Genomic DNA, 20,301 nt, shown 5'->3' with positions numbered 1-20,301 from the left:
AATAACCAGTGACAAGCCTTGGGGTTAAACACCAAAACACAGCAAGAGTGGTTAGGGAAGGTTTGCAAACCCTGATCTTTATGTCTTTAATTTGATGTATAGAAATGGGTATGACAAGATGGATGCTTCCTATCATTCACCAAACATGGCGAGAGATGTGATTACATTTTGTAAAATTGCATATAAAACCCATAATGATGCTCATCATAACTTACTGAGACTCACTTTTTGTGTTTCTGATTGCGCCAGTATTGGTTTGAGATTTTTACCTCTTTTTAACTCTGTTAATAAAATTTTAATTAATTTGCCCAAAAATGTCATTCAAAATAGCAATTTTTGTGTTTCATTTTAGAAAAAAAATAATACCCATTTGGAACAACATGAGGGTGAATAAATAAAAGTTTTCATTTTGTGGTGAGCTATCCCTTCAAGTATGAGTTTTGAGCTTAAAAATATTGATGAGGAAACCATGTGTTTTTGTAATTCGAAGTGTACCGTCTCACGAAAAGGGATTTCATTGGTTGCCAAAGTGGATATTTTGTTTTCCGTTGTTTTCAATTTTTCAATTCCCAAACTATTTTTGAAATAAGAACTCCAAGCCAGTTTTTAATGAAATCCAGGCAACTCAAGTCATATCACACCCTCAGCTTTGTGGCTCATGTCATGTTGGTTACTACTTCAAAGAAATTAGGATTCTGGGAGATTTTCTCTTTTTTTATTATTTTAATTAACTCAGACACACAATATAAATGCCCCATGAATTGTTTTCACTCAGACAAGTACTAAACCGAGTAACAGAAACTATGTTTTGGTTGTATGAACAGAATGGCACACTTTTTGGTCTGTACTTAAGATATAAAGAAAGAGTTCACCCAAAAATAAACATTCTCATCATCTATTCAATCTAATTTCAGACCTATATGGTTTTCTTTCTTTAAAAATATTTTTTTTTTAATTATTTTTTGCTCCACAGAAGAAAGAGTGTCATACAGGTTTGGAACTGACATGAAGATTGAAAAGTTTTAAGTTTTGAGTGAACTATCGCTTTAATAAGCTGATGCAATGCAAAACTACAGTTGACAAACTGACAAAGCCTTCTCGCCTCCTTCCCACTTTAATTAGACACTTCACTAAATCCAGTGGCAAATTTAAATCCCTGTCACCAAAGCGTTAATGTAAATGTCATGATTACAGAAAACATGGAAAACAATGTCCTCCAGTTTGAAGGCCGGCAATTTCTGAACCCGTTCTATCACGTGTCTCTCTTCTTCAATGTCAAACTTAAAAGTCTGTGGCTGCGTTTACACTCAGCTGCACTCCAAAGCATCTGTACCATTCCATTGGTTATTATATTGATTTGTTTTGAGCACAATGAGTATTTGAAAGCTATGACTGCACTATGACAAAGCTGGGGTTTGACAGTACAGAAATGTTTTGTTGACATGCAATAAAACAATACATGCATACTAACAGGATAAAGTGAATACAGAAGAAAATCCGATGGGCCTTGCTTACAGATTTCCCTCCAACATAACAGTTTTTAGATCAGCAAGACAGTTCACAGGGAAGACAGTGTGGGACGTGTTGCGGCGCTCCACCAGCATAGCCACGGCCTCCCCTAAATCCAAGTGGTTCAGGTACCCGGGGGCCATTCGGTCTGGGGCCGCCACACCTGTATTGATTTTCACCTGTTGGAAGATTATTAAGACAGGCATCATAGATGAAGTAATATGAGGAAGTACTTTCATGACATTCAATTAAGCACATCTACAGTGAGTCTACATGTCATGGCCAGAATATATCCCCATGAGCTTGTCGTTGTGTTTAGGAGAGTTTGATAAGACACCTGGTTGACTTTGCATGGCACCTCTGGGTACTCCTCACGCAGAACCTGACAGAACGCCAGAGCACTAGCTGCACCTACAGTCAGGAACCCTGTGCCCGGCATGAGCACCTTCTCACCAGCACCTCCTGGATAACACAGAACATTTCTGGATAAGCAGGGGGAATAATTTACTTTTTGTTGCCACATCTGCCTGATAATGGTTAGTGGATTGAGGAAATTTACTGGCCATGAAATTATAATTCAATTAAATGTTTTTGCCACCAAGAAAAGACATTTATGTATCTTTTAAAATAGAATAGTATTTTTAGAATTAACTAGTAAACTCTCAATTATTGTTCACATATAACTAAATAACCATAACTAAATATATGTGTTTGAGGACAATTAATGACGTACCTGTGATAAACGTGTAGGTGCAGTTAGTATCATCTCTCACCAGGGGAAAGAACGCCTTCCAAGACACAAAGGTGCTGAAAAGCAGAGTCTCAATAACCTGTTGATCAGAGAGGAAAGAGTTTTGAGCAATCAGATGGTGAAGATGCAGACCTAAGGATGAAAGTTCGGTTAGAATGCAAAACGTGGATGGTGAAATGTTGTCATATAAACAAATATAAACAATCACTGAAAGGATTGTGTTTAATATGTATTTATTAAATATTTAATATAGAGGGGTTGCAAGGGTAAATGCTCCTCTATTACCCAGTGCAGTTCTTTGAGGGTTTGAGTGTGTGGTGGACCTCCCTGCCACCAGCTGAAGCCCAGAGAGGACACCACATCTGTGATCTTTCCCACAGATTTAAGCAAGGCCTGTTTCACCTCCTCCGCTCCTTCTTCTGAGCCTGACAGATTAGGAGAGTATTTCATTAGCCACCAACAATCCAAAATCAATAAGACCTTAAAAATATCTAGAATTGCAAAGATAACACACACACACCAAAAAAAAAAACAAAAAAAAAAAAAAAAAAACTGCAAAAGAAGATACTTACCAACATTCCCCACTAAAGTGGTCAGGTTGCTTTTTGTGCTAGGTGAAACAAACCCCTTGAGTTTCTCCAAATTGCTGCTCTCTCTGGAGATCACAGCAACCTTGAAACCTAAATGCGTGTTTGCATAGTTACCACACATGCAATGCTTTAAAAATAATAATAATAAAAAAACCTAAAATAAAAATTCATCTATGCAAAGAAATTAATTTGTATCATTGAAAGTAAAATAAAGGAAAAAGTTTAATTAATTTAGTATTAAATTACGGAATCAGAATTTAACCTAAAAACATCTAATAGGGGTGGATATATAATTGTTTTCCTATTCATAACTGCACTGACAATAATAATAGTTACTGCTGCTATAAATAAATATATATAATATTTAATATATCTATTTTTTTTACTATTATATATTAAGTGTAAATGCTTAATGTGCTCTTACCCCTGTCCAGGAGAGCTTTCACTATCCCGGAGCCGACAGTTCCTGCTCCACCGAGCGCTAAAACCACCCTGTCCCCGTTTGACATCGTGCATACAACCGCTGAAGCAGTGCAGACGCCCGAGATTGATTATGTTTTATGGATTTCATGTCTCCTGCTGCTCAAGATCTTTAAATCGAACCGCAGCGAAATACCACGCCCCTTTCAGAATGACACTCCCGCCTAATTATGCATTCCTTTATCCTTTATCACAATTAAATTACGGTTTCAAAGAAACTTAAATTATTAATGTTGCGACTGAAAATAAAATCTTATATTGTAGTGAATAACAGTAATATCATCATGCCAGTAGGAATGGTTGTAACAATTAAGTTTGATCCGATCTGATATTACCAACAGTTTCTATCATATATTATAGCGCCCTCTTGTGAACTAGCACTGGTAGATACACTAAGTTGAATAATCATAGCAAATTGCACATTTAGAGTTGTATAAACTGCGAATACATTTTTATAATATATTTTAGCTATGTTTTAGACTTGGAATGATTAAGGAACAGGGATCTCAAGATTGATCTGGAATACTTTTCATATATGACAAAATGCTAATTTACACCGTTTTTATTTTATTACTTTAAACACTTATATTTACAAATTAAATTGTATTTACTTATTTAGTTTATAAGGTTTACCGACAATGCAACCCTAAAAATCTTCATGCGAGCAGAATGCGGAAGTGATGTCAAAAAAGTTTCTCCACTGGGACAGCGACGCTCTTCAAAGCAGTGTGTGTTGGACGTTGAACGTCGATCAGGTAATTAATTTAGTTTACGTTAATTGATTCGTTATAGTGTAACGTCAACGCCGTTAGTCGTGTGTCAAGAGCTTTGTTGATTTTAATTTAATGAGTCAGTTGGAAAAAAACACACCAGTGGCTGTGGTTATGGTTAGGAAAGGCAAGATAGATAATCTTTAAACATTTACCGTAGTTTATGTTATTGATTGTTCAACAACGTGCTATACATTAAATATACTTTTAAAAATCGGAATTGAATTAATTGTGTATAAAACGGTGGTTTTAAATAATCTGATGGAACTGTGCTTTCGATCTTCACTTTCACTTTAGTCTGTTTTTTAGAAGTAGTATTATACATGGTTTTAAATAGTTTAAATTTCCACACATATTCAATCACTGGTCAGATTGAATTGAACTGAAATGTCATCTTTAGATCGTGATCAGATGACATTTTGTATAGTTTTTAGTTGTCTTCACCCGACTTTCCGTGGTGTTAATGACGTCATCCAAAATAGAAACTTGCTATATTGTTTCTGTATATCTGTTGTGATTGTTGTCATGTTTAATGATTATTATTGGTTGACAATAAATAAACTTCCAATAGTCTTTCTTCTAGGATGAATTCTGCTTATAAAAAGACAGAAGATGGCCACATTAATAGGTATCAGACCAACTTGGAGAGACAAATTGAAAAGGGGGATCAAAGTTTGGTGTGCAGGAGTGAGGAACTTTGTAAGGAAGTCAAGATGCTCCTTCACAATGGCAATGCCCAGATGATACATCATCTACATGGATTAGACTCACTGGCAGTGATGGAAAAATCTCTCAATGCATTTCCATCTAAAACTGGCCAAATGGGGCTTGAGAAACTCTCCAAGGCCTTTGAAGTGTTGGAGCTCGCTGCATTAAACCTCTACGTCTACCCCTGGAGAAGAGAGTACAGACTGGTGAAGGTATGTTGAAATACTGGCGCTCCACCTATAGAGCTAGATTTTTAACAGTCTCAATGACGTTTAGTTTGTTTTCACTAACTTAAAATATTCTCTTGCTTCTCACCAGATGTTTTCAGGTATGTTCACCCATTTGATCAAACCTGCACTAACCCTTCAGCAGGTTAAAGAGCTGTTCGGTTTGCTTGGATACCAGGCCTCAAGTCCTAATGAAGAAGAGGAGTTGGCGCTGACCTCCAAACTAGTTCCTACTGATTTCTTACTTGGCCTTGCATGTGGCTTCTTCACGGCCCGGATGGAGTGCCAGCTGCTACTTTCGGCCTTGGGCTCAGTGGACAGAAGTGTGGAGTGGGTTCTACAGCTAGTTAAGGAGAGGCAGGTGGGCCACAGTCTTCAGGTAGCACTAGAGAACACCAAGAGAAAGACAGATGCTGCCAGTGTTTCAGATGCCATCCTGACAGGTGGCTTGGACACTGAGCTGGATCTGTACACAGAGCAGACAGATGCTTCTCACATGACATCCACGTCTTGTTCACCACCTCACTCTTCTTATATGCAACCAAAAGAGACTGATCTAAGCAAGCCTTTACAGAAGGAGGCCTCACAGTCACACATGGGGAATAATGAGGATGCAAGGCAGGGAGGACCGCTCAAAAGTCCAGGTCCAGTTGAAAGCTTTGCTGAAGATGAACCTGAAGGTGATGTCCAGAGACAAGCAGCAGCAAAAGAGATATGCAGCTGTATGAAGCAAGACTTTTTATACCAATGTGAGAAGTGCAAAAGTGTGCACAGTCTATTTTGTGACTATTATAAGGAGTGCAAAAATAAAGGGCATAATTTAGCTCCGTGCCAATTTAAGACTGAAGACCTTTATTCAGCACAAAACCAGCTCAGAATGACCAAGGAAAAACCAAAAGATTCACTCAAGACACATTTTTGTATGATGTATTCTTCTTCTGATTCATTTGTGGTGTGCTATGACTGTCAGTTGATACATGAACATGACTGTGATTTTATTAAAGCATGCAGATTTAATCACTATTTGCAGTCTACAGGGACAGTGCAGCCCCCTCAAGGAGAAAGAGTGAATGTTCAAAAGAGAAACCCATGTCTTTCTTCTGCACATCATATGCAGAACCCCCAGGAAACGGGTGATTCAGAAACACCTAATGCACCAATACCATATCACCGTGATTGCTGGAAAGCTAACCAAACTTTTCCTGACACTGTATGCCTCACTTGTGAAGTCTTTCATTTCACTGGGTGTCCTGATGTACGACATTGCTCTCAAAAACACAAACTGCATAATGTCAGAACATATTGCATCACTTGCTCCTCTTCTGAACGTAGCACCTTATGCAGGTACTGTGGTGCTGTGTATTGCCATCTGTGTTGCTATAAAAATACCTTGCTATGCATGTGTGGAAATCCTATTCTCAGCTCTTCCCCTGTTTGATAAGAAATGTGTGTCAATGTTGACCATGTCTGGTTGAAGACACTGTTTTTAATCTGCAAATTACGCCTGTTATTATTTTGGTATTTGCACAATGAGTCTGAAATTCTGGGGGATAGAAACATGCAATCTGTTACGCTTTTGATTTTTGATATCATTGGTGTCTTTATGTGATGATAAGAGCCATATATTAAAGGAAAGTTATTAAGTTCACTGTAGAGTTAACTATCTCTTACTAATGTCACACAGTAACATGGCTTGTAACTGTTTATCGGTGAGATTATCGGTGTGATGGCCAGCCCAATATTTGATAATTGTAATGTATTCACTAACTGGTTGAATACGTTTTGATGGTTGAATATGGTGGTTTGGAGTCTTAGCTAGTAATCTAATTATTAAATATAACACACATGTCAGTTACTGTGATGGTTTATCGGAATTAATATAAAAAATAAAGGGACTGAAAGAGAATTCTGCTTTTGCTTTCATTTAAAAGATCAAAAAAATCCAAAATAATATTACAAAAAAAAAAAGGTCTTACTATTGGAGATGAAGGTGTTGTAACCTATTTAGTTGTATACTATCTGCATAACCAAAGTGGAAACTAGCTTGATTGTAAATGTTCAATGTGAAAAAATATTTCTGGGTGTGAAATGTGATAAAATGCTTGTTTCAGATAACACAGGATTGATAGAAATATCAATTTTCTCTGAAATACAAAGGTACGGTTGCAATGAAGTTCCCAAAGCTTCATACTCTTCACATTTTTATGTTAATGAACGTTTTACTATCAATGCGATCAACATACAGGTGCTGGTCATATAATTAGAATAGCATCAAAAAGTTGATTTATTTCACTAATTCCGTTCAAAAAGTGAAACTTCTATATTATATTCATTCATTACACACAGACTGATATATTTCAAATGTTTCTTTTAATTTTGATGATTATAACTGACAACTAAGGAAAATCCCAAATTCAGTATCTCAGAAAATTAGAATATTACTTAAGACCAATACAAAGAAAGTATTTTTAGAAATCTTGGCCAACTGAAAAGTATGAACATGAAAAGTATGAGCATGTACAGAACTCAATACTTAGTTGGGGCTCCTTTTGCCTGAATTACTGCAGCAATGCGGCGTGGCATGGAGTCGATCAGTCTGCGGCACTGCTCAGGTGTTATGAGAGCCCAGGTTGCTCTGATAGTGGCCTTCAGCTCTTCTGCATTCTTGGGTCTGGCATATCGCATCTTCCTCTTCACAATAAGGTCAGGCGAGTTTGCTGGCCAATTAAGAACAGGGATACCATGGTCCTTAAACCAGGTACTGGTAGCTTTGGCACTGTGTGTGCAGGTCCTGTTGGAAAATGAAATCTGCATCTCCATAAAGTTGGTCAGCAGCAGGAAGCATGAAGTGTTCTAAAACTTCCTGGTATACGGCTGTGTTGACCTTGGACCTCAGAAAACACAGTGGACCAACACCAGCAGATGACATGGCACCCCAAACCATCACTGACTGTGGAAACTTTACACTGGACCAAGCAACGTGGATTGTGTGCCTCTCCTCTCTTCCTCCAGACTCTGGGACCCTGATATCTAAAGGAAATGCAAAATTTACTTTCATCAGAGAACATAACTTTGGACCACTCAGCAGCAGTCCAGTCCTTTTTGAAGCGAGACGCTTCTGACGCTGTCTGTTGTTCAAAAGTGGCTTGACACAAGGAATCCGACAGCTGAAACCCATGTCTTGCATACGTCTGTGTGTAGTGGTTCTTGAAGCACTGATTCCAGCTGCAGTCCACTCTTTGTGAATCTCCCCCACATTTTTGAATGGGTTTTGTTTCACACTCCTCTCCATGGTGCGGTTATCCCTATTGCTTGTACACTTTCTTTCTACCACATCTTTTCCTTCCCTTCGCCTCTCTATTAATGTGCTTGGACTCAGAGCTCTGTGAACAGCCAGCCTCTTTTGCAATGACCATTTGTGTCTTGCCCTCCTTGTGCATGGTGTCAATGGTCGTCTTTTGGACAACTGTCAAGTCAGCAGTCTTCCCCATGATTGTGTAGCCTACAGAACTAGACTGAGAGACCATTTAGACCATCTTCTTTCTTCTTCTTCTTCTTCTTCTTCTTCTTCTTCAACCGCACTTAACCCCCCCCCATCCGGTAAAAAAAAAACATTCCTATCTCTTAACATAAAACCCCCCCCCCCCCCCCCCAAAAAAAATAAATAAATAAAAACCCACTGGCGCTGCGTGTTCAGCTCCTCCAGCTTCCACCCCACTTCCCTTTAACTCCCACCTCCCATCCGCAACCTTATTTACCTCCAGATTTACTTACACTGTCTCACACTATACTTCATCCGCATCTTCTACCTCTCTCTATAAGCCTACAGTATATACATATTAATCCTACATTCTCTTCATTAAACCAGTATTATTCAAAAACTGAAACAACACATTAACCATACTATTTCCTATATCTGAGTCTAATATATTCTTTAATGTTAACTCTTTCCCTTCATTCTTCCATAATTCTTCTCTTAGCACTTCTCTTTCTTCATTATAACCATTACAATTAATAAAAAACGTTCTAAAGTTTCACTTTGTCCACATTTCTCACACAAACCCATTGGATGCTTAGATATTAAATGTAATGTTTTATTCAAACCGGTATGTCCCACCCTTAGTCTTGTATTTAAAGGCCTTTGCAGGTGTTTGAGTTAATTAGCTGATTAGAGTGTGGCACCAGGTGTCTTCAATATTGAACCTTTTCAAAATATTCTAATTTTCTGAGATACTGAATTTGGGATTTTCCTTAGTTGTCAGTTATAATCATCAAAATTAAAAGAAATAAACATTGGAAATATATCAGTCTGTGTGTAATGAATGAATATAATATACAAGTTTCACTTTTTGAATTAGTGAAATCAACTTTTTGACGATATTCTAATTATATGACCAGCACCTGTATAACACTCCGTTAAGATGATCTATTTCATGCTGCAGTATTCTGGCTGGCCATCCACTTGCTTGCCAGCTGACAGGCTCTGCTTTCTCATAGAATAAAAACAAACAGTTCTAATTTGATACTATCAAGAATATCAGAATAAATATTAAGGTTGCAACAATGGATTTAAATCTCTAATAGTCACTTATTATTACAGGTTGAGTCTTATTTATTCGTTCATTGTTTTTTATATTTTATAGCATGATGCTTTTACCTGAGACTTCTACAGACATATCGTGGAACAGATGCTGAATTGTCACAGATGCTCTCACAAGCCTCTTGGAAGATGACAGTGCATCCATCTAGTACATGTAACTGTGGGTTTACAAAAATCATAAGGGGCACTGCCACCAGACCCAGAGCTTCAATAGAAGCAACTGAGTTGTCCTCCAGCATTTTCTTTGGCTACTCCAAGGGCGGCTAATATTTGTGGAGGAACACCAATCTGGGATGCACTCAGGCCCACACACTCAAGCCTCCTCATCACCTTGACCAGGGTCTTTATGACTTTCTGCACTTCTGGCCCCTGAATGGCTCTGGGTTCCACTGCCACAGCTCGTGATTGTAACACAGGATCTCCAACCTGACACACATGATTTTATGGAGGAGATGGTAAACCAATCTTGATGTTGGTAGAATGAGTATGTGGGGATGCAGTACAAGTGAATGGAGACCAGGGCAAAAAAATCCTAACTGGTTTTGAAAGTGCATATTTTGCCTGATTTTTTAAGACATAATGTAAAAATGTCCTGCAGTTTCTGAACATGACTGACTGAAAAGCTTCTCTCTTGTCACCTGGACAAAAAAAAATAAAAAATTGTCACGTCAATAAATACTAAATAATTATTAGTGCAATAAACATGCATACCAACTAGTGAATAAATCAAGTTTTATGTTGACTTATTAAGCTGAATGCACATTTAAATTTACATAAGCCCGAATAAATTAAAAAGTAGCTATATTAAATTGAAGGAGTGAAAAAAATGTGAGCTCTCTATATTTATTTGATATGAACACTTTTCTAATGATATGACAAAACAATGATTTTTAACAAGCAAAGGATTCAGTCACTTTTATGAGCAAGTGTCAGTACTCAACAGCACTCTAATAATTCCTTATGTTAATAAATAATTAGAATTTCAGGTGCTAAAATTTCTTTAAGCCCTTAGAAGCATGTCAATGTGAGGAGAGACCATTCCAGTGTTGTGCCCAATTTTGACCCCCTGCCAAATTATTACCCTCCTCGTTCAAATCGCTACCTGATTGCCTAATCCTAATCCCATCCCTAATCCTAACCCCTCCCCCAAACCTACTCCTAAACCTACCAATACTAGGGGGTAATAATCTAGCAGGGGGTCAGAATTGGGCACAAAAGTTTATGGGTGAAAATAAAATTGTTTAAAATTATTTAATCATAATGTGATTTATTATAAAGCAGCTCAGATGAGTCGCATAGATCAGTCATATCTTAAAACGGTTTAAACAACACTGGCAAAAAAAAACAAATCAAAGTCATCTATATTATTTACAACACTCACAATAAAATTTTTTTTATTTTTTTATTTGACATTTATTGAACCTTAACAAAAAAAAAGTCATTCGAAGTTTCAGATTTACAATCAAACCTGAGCGTACATCAAATGTTACAACGTATACATATTCACATCAGCAGGCCAGAAAAGTTGAAGCCTAGTGAAAATAAAACTAAAAGAAAAAGAAAAAATTTAAATAAAATACAAAAAAAATTAAATGAACAAATAAATATATAAAGTAGGGAGTTGGACAATATTCAATTTATAAAATCAAAGTCTTCCAATAAGGAGTACAAATACACTGCTTTAGGACTTTTCATCCTTCTCACGGTCTCCGAATATACTTTAAACTCCTCCTTAAAAACCACTAATTTTGGAGGGATTTTGAAAAAATTTACATTTGTGTATATAAAATTTCAGCAAAAGCAACACATTATTAATTACATAGGATACCTTTTTATCCTTTATTAATAGCCCAAATTTAATAAATTCCCACGACAGTATCAACCTTACAGGAATTCTTTGTTGCATCCATCTCAATGCATCATTCCAAAATCCAAACTGCATTGAAAAAACAGGTGGTCGTTCAACCGTTTTATCTCTACCTTACATATTTGACATAAATTTGAATCCCCAACATTAAATCTCGTTCTTAACTTTTTGTTGGATATATATGATTCAGAATTTTAAAGTGCACCTCTTTACATTTAGGATTAACAGGAAATGAAAGAAAATTGGTCCTAATTTTACACACTTCTTTCTTCTCATAATGACAAAAATGTAATTTCTTAATACCGGTCCTGGGAAACATTGATGTATTAAAACAGTCTCTTAAGAATTTGTTTGAACATTTTCTGTCAACAAAGCTTACATTTTCTATAATAAGTTCTTGTACTTTAGGGTTTTATCCTTTAATGTTTCAGATGTTCACTTACTAATTTAAGCATCTGTAATGGAATATTCTTGATAATTTTTTCATACATTTTAGAAGAGCAACTTATATTGTATTTACCACAAAAAGCAACATGGCTTAATATTTTCCCACATTGTGAAATGTGTTAGTGACCATATGCCCTTCTGCCACCACTCATCAATAAACAAAGATTTGTTCGTCATCTGTTGTTCCAGATTGACATATTATGAGGGCTAAAATTATGCTTGAAAATCAATTTCCAGTATAATACTTGTTGATGGAAAGCAGAAAGTTTTACAGGGAGTTTCGAAAGTTCAAAGTTTGCAGCAGAAAACTTATGCCACCACATTTATTAAATACGCATAGTAGGAATCTCAAACCAGAAAGAGGACATCATTAATGAAAGCCTGCAACTCTAAGTTTAAACCCCATTCATAATATCAAAGTCAATCGTTTTAAGACCTCCTTCTTCATAATCTTTAATCATGTCACTTTTACGTATATAATGACTTTTCATTTTCCATATAAAATCAAAGTTTAATTTGTTAACTGCCTTTATCCTTTTTGCAGAAACTGATGTGAAACATGGTCTCAAAATCGATGTCTACTGGACCACTTGTTTTATCTGCTTCAAATTGATAACTACGAGGCGACAGATTGAGTGCAACACATCGAATTGCATTCATACCAGTTTTCTATAGGACTTCAAACCCCTGAGCATTCAGTCAAAAACAAATCTGCTGCATTTGGATATTTAAACAACAAATCCTTGTTTTATTGTGGATGGCATACTTGCATGACCAAATGGCTGCAACTGGAAAAGTCAAACGGAGTAAAGATCTCCCTCAAGGTAATGTTTCCTTCAAACACCACCAATGCATTCCTGCAGTAAAATCGATATATGTTTCCTTCAAACACCGCAATAGCATTCCCCCTGAGCAGATATTTTTGCAGTATCCTTCAAACACCACCAATGCATTCCTGCAGATATTGAAGTTTGATGTCAAACCACCAAATCAATCTTCAGAAACTAAACATTTATCACCAATCAATTTATTTATCTTCACAATATATTTGAAGTTTGATGTCTGCATTGATATGTTTTTTTAGTATTACGCGTTTCTTTTTTTTTTGCAGTATAGTCGCAGTATTACGCGTTTCGTTCTCTGGAAAGTTCTTTGTGTATCACGTGTTGCGGTTGGCTAGCTGATTGCAAATAGTTATTTTGCTTCTGTGCATGTGTGTTTCTGATACTTTGCAACAAAAGCATGTACATATTTATATGCAATGTATCTCAGGAATTTTAACAGTAAATTATTTGTGTATAGTAGCTAGCAAACAATCTTTAGTCTAACACATGTTGTCCACGTTGCCAAAATGCATGCAGCTAGCAAAAGCTTACTGTACTGTTACAGTATGAAGTTTACATGCTGTGAAATGACTCTATGTGAAGGTAAGGGTTAACTGACCTATTTATATTTGAATGGTATTTTGAGTGACTGAGTGACTGAGTGGTTGGAAGGCAAATAAACTGTATTTTACCTATGTATTGACTTTGGAGGATAAACCTTGGCTGGCCAGATATGAAAGGTACATTTGTACTGCTTCCTTTACAGTCAGCAAAACTGGTGGATTTTCCTTTTAGAAGATCTGGAAACTTCTGTGTCGGACTACACTAAGCGACATGTCTTTTTAAAAGAGAAAATAAGAAAAACAAAACACATAATGCATGCTTTTAGACATGCTTTATATTATTTTATTGGTGGGTGAATCTCTTAAAGGGATACTCCACCCCAAAATGAAAATTTTGTCATTAATCACTTACCCCCATGTCGTTCAAACCCCGTAAAAGCTCAGTTCGTCTTCGGAACACAATTTAAGATATTTTGGATGAAAACCTGGATGCTGTGTATGCTCTTCTGTGTCATCCGCGCCACAAGGTTGCATTATAAAGTTGTTATTTTTGTTTTCTTCGCTTACAAAAAGTGTTCCTGTCGCTTCATATAACACCAAGATTGCACGTCTGATGGCAGATGGATTCTGACGATGACTTTCATACCTTTTATGGACCTTGACACAGTTATTTACTTGGCAGTCTCAAGCCTCCTGGTTTGCATCCAAAATATCTTAAATTATGTTCCGAAGACGAACGGAGCTTTAACAGGTTTGGAACGACATGGGGGTAAGTGATTAACGACAAAATTTTAATTTTGGGGTGGAGTATCCCTTTAAAAGACAAACCTCTGTAATATTGCACGCCAATATGAAAAACAACAACTGAAAAGAAGAAAAGAATCTAACTTTTAAATTATACTTTGCAAAAATAAAATTAAGCCTACTTTTTAGTAGCATTAAGATGATTTGAACTGTTACATTATTTTCATGACATTCAACTACATTAACCTTGAAATATTAATTGTCATAATGCCAAAACAATCTCATTATTATTACTGTAATAGGAAACAATATGTTTATGTACAAGTATGAATCTACAGACTTTTTTTTACATTGCCATAAATACACGGGTATTCATTGGAAACTTACAGGACTGTAATTCACTCTCTCTCTGTAATGGCCAATTCACATTAATCAGAATAATACAGTCGTTTAGCAGTGATTGTCACTGGATGTCTGTGGCATTTTGGGAATCTCAGCGGTAATGAAATGATAAATTGTCTCTGTTTCCACAACAGGTGGTGAAAGATTGCAGAAGTCAAATTGAGCACTGGTGAGTGTCCTCGTGCAGTTTAACAGCTCTCTGACATGCATAACGTTATTATCATTCATTATTGCATGTGAGCTTGTCATTGGTTTATTGGTTGTTGAATGTTTAAATCTGGAATGGAAATGCTATTTATACTGTGAATCACTATATAGTTGTTGATGGTTATGACAAGATTTGACAGGCTTTTGATATATTCCTTTTAAGTATTTTAAAAAGATTTTCAGTAGGTAGGACAAAAATAGAGCTTGTGTGTCAACAAAAACACACAAAATTCCTTTTAGAATATTCATTTTTCTCTTTGACTGACAGGAATAAAGTGGAAAAGGACTATGAATCTCTTCAAGAACGCCTCAGGACTTTGCCTGACAAGTTGTCTTATGATATTATGGTATGGTGTCACTTTTCAATTACTGATGCACCCAAATTAATCTTCACATGTCGATACACAAACAAATATTAAGTTATCATCAGAGTATTATTCATACAGTTTTAGCCTGTTTTAAGACCGGTTTACATGAAGTATGATAACTATAACCATAAAGTTTTAATAATCTCTGTTGTTCTATGAGAATAGCAAAGTTCACAGTTCACACCACAGCTATAACAATAGTGACATAAAGGAACAATATCCTTGGAATCACTTTGCACAATTTTTTCTAGCTGATGAATGATAAAAACATTAACTGTCAATCAGAGCTCGAGCATTTAAAGTGACAGGCAACTTAATTGCAGTGCATGTTTATAATAACAGAACCTTATGTGTGTTGCTGTGGTAGATCTGTAGATATCATGAGTAAACAGGCCTGTACTTGTCAGATTTGAAAGTGAACATGTCACTATTACTTTAAGGCCTGATTTTGCTCATATGGATGTTTTTTCAACATGATAGGTACCATTTGGTCCCTTGGCTTTCATGCCTGGAAAGTTAGTTCACACTAATGAGTTAACGGTGCTCCTCGGGGATAACTGGTTTGCAAAGTGTTCTGCCAAACAAGCCGACACTCTTGTGGAACACAGAAAGAAACGTGAGTTCGTTTCTATTCTATTAATATTTTCCATTGACCAGTTTGGAAAAATCCATGCAGCTTGACCTGATATATGTGTTATTTTTCCAGATGTCAAAAATGCGCTAGATGACTTACAGAAAGTGATGAAAAACTTTCAGAATAGAGCCGACTTTACAGATGATCTTAAAAAATTGACTGGTGTAAGTGTCCTAACCATGACCTCATTATATGGAAACCTTATACTGATGTTTTCTTCTCTGGAAGAAATAATCATGTCTGCTCTTTTTTTTTTTTTTTAACAGGATACTGAAGGTTTTCTAGACATTAGAGAAGAGGTTATAAATGAGGAAGACTTTACCAAAGGTACTTCTAGTTTTTCAGGTTAGCTTTTGTGTTATCAGGTTGTTTTATCTTCTGTTGATCATTTACTCTCTATTGTGCTTCCGCAGGAAAACATCGTTTGGCCCACAAACCCAATTCTAAACCTAAGCAGGAGTATTTGTTGGAACTGGAAGAGGACAAGGAGAAGAAAGAAGAAGATGAGGAGAGAAAGACAGGGCTGCTGTCAGAGGAGGAGCTGTGGGCCCGACTTGATGAACTAGAGCGTGAGGAGGAACTTCAAGATGAGAGATTCCGGTAAAATATTGAATTTCCCCCAAAAATATCAAGCAGCACAACTGTTTTCAACATAAGAAATTTATCTTGAGCACCAAAACAACCTATTAGTGTTTTCCGAAGGATCATGTGACATTGAAGACTGGAGTAATGGTTGCTGAAAATTCAACTTTACCATCACAGGAATAAACTACATTTTAAAATGGTAACACTTTAGTATAGGAACCATTTAACTGCTATTTAACTAGTTGTTTATTAGCATGCCTGTTATTAACATATTGGCTGTTTATTAGTACATACAAAGCACATATGATACTAGCTAATAATTGTTTCCTATGGGACACAAGGTGGTATCTCTCCAGTGTTTATAATAAAGTATTGGTGCATAGCATTAAAATGGAAATCAACCCCAGATATCTCAATTACATTTTTAAAAGAAAAATCTTATCCGGTAATCACAAAGTTTAGAGAAAGGTCAGGGGAAATGTATTGATCTAAAAGTGTAGAAACCCTGTTTATCATACCACATATGCATACATCTTTAGGTAAAATGAAAGTGCAGTACACATAAAAAATTTTTTTTGCTGTTGCACATACTTTTTAATAGTGTGCTTATAAATTTGTTCTATTTTTTTCCCCTGTTATACTAGATTGGACAGCACAGACACTAATGGAGAAGACACCACTTCCTCCTCAGAGGAAGAGAAGGAAGCAGAAAGTGGCAGCGGTGTCCAGGTTAATGGCCATCAGAAGGAAAATGGCTGGGTACCGTCATCTATCACGAGTCAGATGAACGGCACTAATGGCTCACACCCTGAGGATGAGGAGGTGGAAGATTGTGATGAGGAAGCAGGCAATGGTCTTCCAACTATCTATTTTTCTCATACTGCGGAATTCAAAAAGGTTAGTCGAGTGCTACATAAACCCCTTTTAGATAGTCCTACATAAGATAAAGATCAAATAAATGCTGCTCTTTTGAACTTTTTTTTATTCATCAAAGATTTTTGCGCACTCAAGTTTATTTAAAATGTAGATGTGCGGCAAGCGCACACAAATAGAGCGTGCATGCAGTGCAACGTGATAAAACATGCTTAGCAACAGCAGGTCCAGAGCGCTTTGGAAGGAAGGAGAAAGCTAAATGCGACATGTGAACGGCCCCTTTGTTTCCACAAAAAATATTAAACAGCAGAACCGTTTTCAACATTAATAATAAGAAATGTTTCTTGAGCAGCAAATCAGCATAGAATGATTTCTGAAGGATCATGTGACACTGGAGACTGGAGTAATGAGTCCTGTTTTTACAGGAATAATTTACATTTTAAAATATATAAAAGCAGAACAAAATTATTTTAAATTGTAATGATATTTCACATTTTACTGTTTTTACAGTATTGTTGATGAAATAAAAAAAATTATCAGCCTTGGTAAACCTTAGAAGCTTCTATTAAAATCAATATATATATATATATATGTGTGTGTGTGTGTGTGTGTGTGTGTGTGTATGTATGTATGTATGTATGTATGTATAATCTTACCGACCCCAAACTTTTGAACAGTAGTGTATATTAACATTTTATTTTTTTGCATTGAATTACTTTCTCCTGTGTGTCTTGAAAATAAAAAGTTTTGCATAATTCTTTCTTTCCATTTTCTCTGTGAGTCAGGATAAATACAGGAAAGAACACCACTTTAAAATTCAGCGAAAGAAATGAACAAAAGGCACAAGCCAAGCGAAAAAAGAAAAGTGGCAAAAGAAACGGCCATTCTCATGAAGGTTACAAGATCACAAGCCCAGCAGACATTTATAGGTAACAGCCTAATGGGAAACGTCATTCATCTGTTTTTACTGAAGTATTACACTGCTTGTTCATTTTTTTATCAGTTCAGTTTCAACACAAGTGTTTGTTTGTAGGGTGTTTGTGGATTTGGTGAATGGAGAGCCAATCCCACGCAAGTCCATTTTGAAGTCCCGCAGCCGCGAGAACAGCGTGTGCAGTGACACCAGCGAAAGCAGCACAGCTGACTTTGAAGAGCGCCGTGCAGCTTTTGGACGCTCGTGGAGCCATGATGACGCCACACACAGTGATACCAGCGATGGCTTTACTGGGGAGGAAAGCCCCACTGGAACGAGCCCCCGCACTAACGGACGCTTTGAGGTACAGAAGACTTGTTACTGTTGGTTAAAGTCTGCATGAAATGGAAATTCACCCAGTCGTTATTCTAATTGCATGTTATTGATCTTATTGTGAACAATTTATTCACTGTAGTGCAACGTGATTTTAAAACCCACTCAAAATACTGTAGCAACATCATAGAAATGCCCTAGTTACTACACAGAATATTCTGGAAGCCCCAGCATCATGTCAGCGAGATTCACATGGAAAAGCAGCAGTCAAATTTTCTTAAAAAAATCTATTTCCTTACCAGTCCCGAATTTATATTAAATGCATTGTTTTTTTTATTTGTCTTGCTCAGAAACAAGACGACATTTAAATATTTAATGAGAGGATTCTGTTTTAGGCTTTTACAGGCACAGTGATTGAAAAGGATCCCCTTTCTTGCTCCATCCCACACCTGACCATCGCCCCTCCTGCCTTACCCACAATCCCCGAGAGAAAGCTGGAGGAGGTGGGCCCCGAAGCTCTTCAGGAGCCTCCCAAGAGGATGTCCAAGTTTAAAGCTACTCGGTTGCATCAGACATGAGTTCATCTCATCAACACACAACTTTTAAATTCAGTTTTGTACAACTGAAACTCTTATAGTCTGACTTTCTCACTAGCTGTCCTCTCTTCCTTTGTCCTCCACATCACTTCTATACTGACATCTGTCTGTTTTTTGTTTTGTTTTGTTTTGTTTGTTACATGCACCCTGGACATTTTATTTGCTCTATAAGAGTAATTAATAAAGATGATAAATGATTTCCCTACAATTAGCTTTTTTAAATGCCAGATGGTTTGTTTAAAGGGATAGTTCACCATAAAGTTAAAACTGTCATCATTTACTCAAAGTCTTGTGTTTCCTGTATGATGTTTTTTCTTCTGTGGAACACAAAGGAAGTTATTTTGAAGGAAGTTGGAAATCGTTGTTTCCAGAAGAAAGTCATACTGGTTTGGATCTTCATGAGATTGATTAAATGATGACAGAATTTTCTTTTTGTGTGTGTGTGAACTATCTCTTTAAGTTATGAAGAAGCTGCACATTTAGGTATCTTTTGTGTGTATTCATTTAGAGAAATAAATATTAAAAATAGAATGGACAAAAAATTAAATGCTAAAATGTTTTCAAGACAAACAAAATAGTAGTGTTAGTGACATCATGACTACTGTCTATGATGTGGATTTTTGTTGGAAAATGCTTTTATCAAAGTTAATTCTCATTTTGTTAATTCATGACATTTATGTGCAACTTTGACATATGTTGGTCATAAAATAGCTGTCAGTTTCTGTCAGCATAAAAAAAAATATATATATGTAATTTTATCCTTTCTGAACTTCGTCTCTGATTCTCCTTTATCTCGTTTTGTATCTTGTTTACAAAGTTTTTGGCTTTGTACATCAGCTTTTTTGTGACCGCCGGAAAAATGTTGATGTAACTGAAAAGGAAAAAAAATAAAATGATTTTGACTGTACAAGTGTTTTAACTGATCATTAGGTTTCGGTTCTACACAGGACGTTAATTTGTGCATTAATTTCTGTGCATTAACCGAGTAGCGGTTCTACTGATGATGACGCAACTCTTTTGTCATGTGGTGTTGTTCAGTCAGAACCATTAGAGGGCGCTAAAGCCTTTTACTGTTTTATCTTTAAAAATCAGTCAAAACAAGCTGCTGCCTATGGAGGGGGGAAAACTTTTTACATTTGGCAGCTGAATCTAGGGCTCCCAGTGTGAAGGAAATGTTACCAAAAAAAGGAGGCTGGTCAAATTAGGTGTTTTTACATAAGCATTCTTTTTAAATGTTATAAAACTTAATAAAATAGGGTTTTAAAATATTTAGAATTAAAACATTTTGAATGTAAGCTTTGGGCCAACAT

General features: G+C 36.4%; 3 protein-coding genes and 1 pseudogene across 4 annotated transcripts; 2 read left to right on the top strand and 2 right to left on the bottom strand.

Moving 5' to 3' along the window:
* Window positions 1-701: 701 nt before the first annotated feature.
* LOC109110041 lies at window positions 702-3,613 on the bottom strand. The gene is made up of 6 exons (XM_019123081.2): window positions 3,275-3,613; window positions 2,833-2,940; window positions 2,546-2,685; window positions 2,243-2,339; window positions 1,847-1,971; window positions 702-1,688 (listed from the first exon to the last, which is right to left on the bottom strand). The coding sequence occupies exons 1-6, from the start codon at window positions 3,357-3,359 to the stop codon at window positions 1,512-1,514; spliced, it is 732 nt and encodes a 243-aa protein (XP_018978626.1). The 5' UTR covers window positions 3,360-3,613; the 3' UTR covers window positions 702-1,511.
* Window positions 3,614-3,974: 361 nt separating this feature from the next.
* LOC109110039 (spermatogenesis-associated protein 2-like protein) lies at window positions 3,975-6,941 on the top strand. 2 transcript variants are annotated; one of them, XM_019123079.2, is made up of 3 exons: window positions 3,975-4,085; window positions 4,684-5,020; window positions 5,127-6,941. In XM_019123079.2, the coding sequence occupies exons 2-3, from the start codon at window positions 4,685-4,687 to the stop codon at window positions 6,471-6,473; spliced, it is 1,683 nt and encodes a 560-aa protein (XP_018978624.1). In that variant the 5' UTR covers window positions 3,975-4,085; window position 4,684; the 3' UTR covers window positions 6,474-6,941. The 2 variants fall into 2 exon arrangements, with proteins under 2 accessions (XP_018978624.1, XP_018978625.1); XM_019123080.2 differs by having other exon boundaries at window positions 4,005-4,085; window positions 4,672-5,020.
* Window positions 6,942-9,432: 2,491 nt separating this feature from the next.
* On the bottom strand, window positions 9,433-10,754 carry LOC122148601 (annotated as a pseudogene).
* A 3,380-nt stretch (window positions 10,755-14,134) lies between these two features.
* Window positions 14,135-19,898, top strand: LOC109110532 (unconventional prefoldin RPB5 interactor 1-like). Its single transcript, XM_042775456.1, has 10 exons — window positions 14,135-14,651; window positions 14,958-15,036; window positions 15,538-15,673; window positions 15,764-15,855; window positions 15,958-16,018; window positions 16,105-16,291; window positions 16,921-17,174; window positions 17,931-18,078; window positions 18,183-18,426; window positions 18,791-19,898. Exons 2-10 carry the CDS (start codon window positions 15,034-15,036, stop codon window positions 18,971-18,973), a joined length of 1,308 nt encoding a protein of 435 aa, XP_042631390.1. The 5' UTR covers window positions 14,135-14,651; window positions 14,958-15,033; the 3' UTR covers window positions 18,974-19,898.
* The last annotated feature ends 403 nt before the right edge of the window (window positions 19,899-20,301 follow it).

This window comes from Cyprinus carpio, chromosome A18 (genome assembly GCF_018340385.1).
Source record: "Cyprinus carpio isolate SPL01 chromosome A18, ASM1834038v1, whole genome shotgun sequence".
NCBI lineage: Eukaryota > Metazoa > Chordata > Actinopteri > Cypriniformes > Cyprinidae > Cyprinus > Cyprinus carpio.
This window is presented reverse-complemented; position numbering and strand designations above follow the sequence as displayed.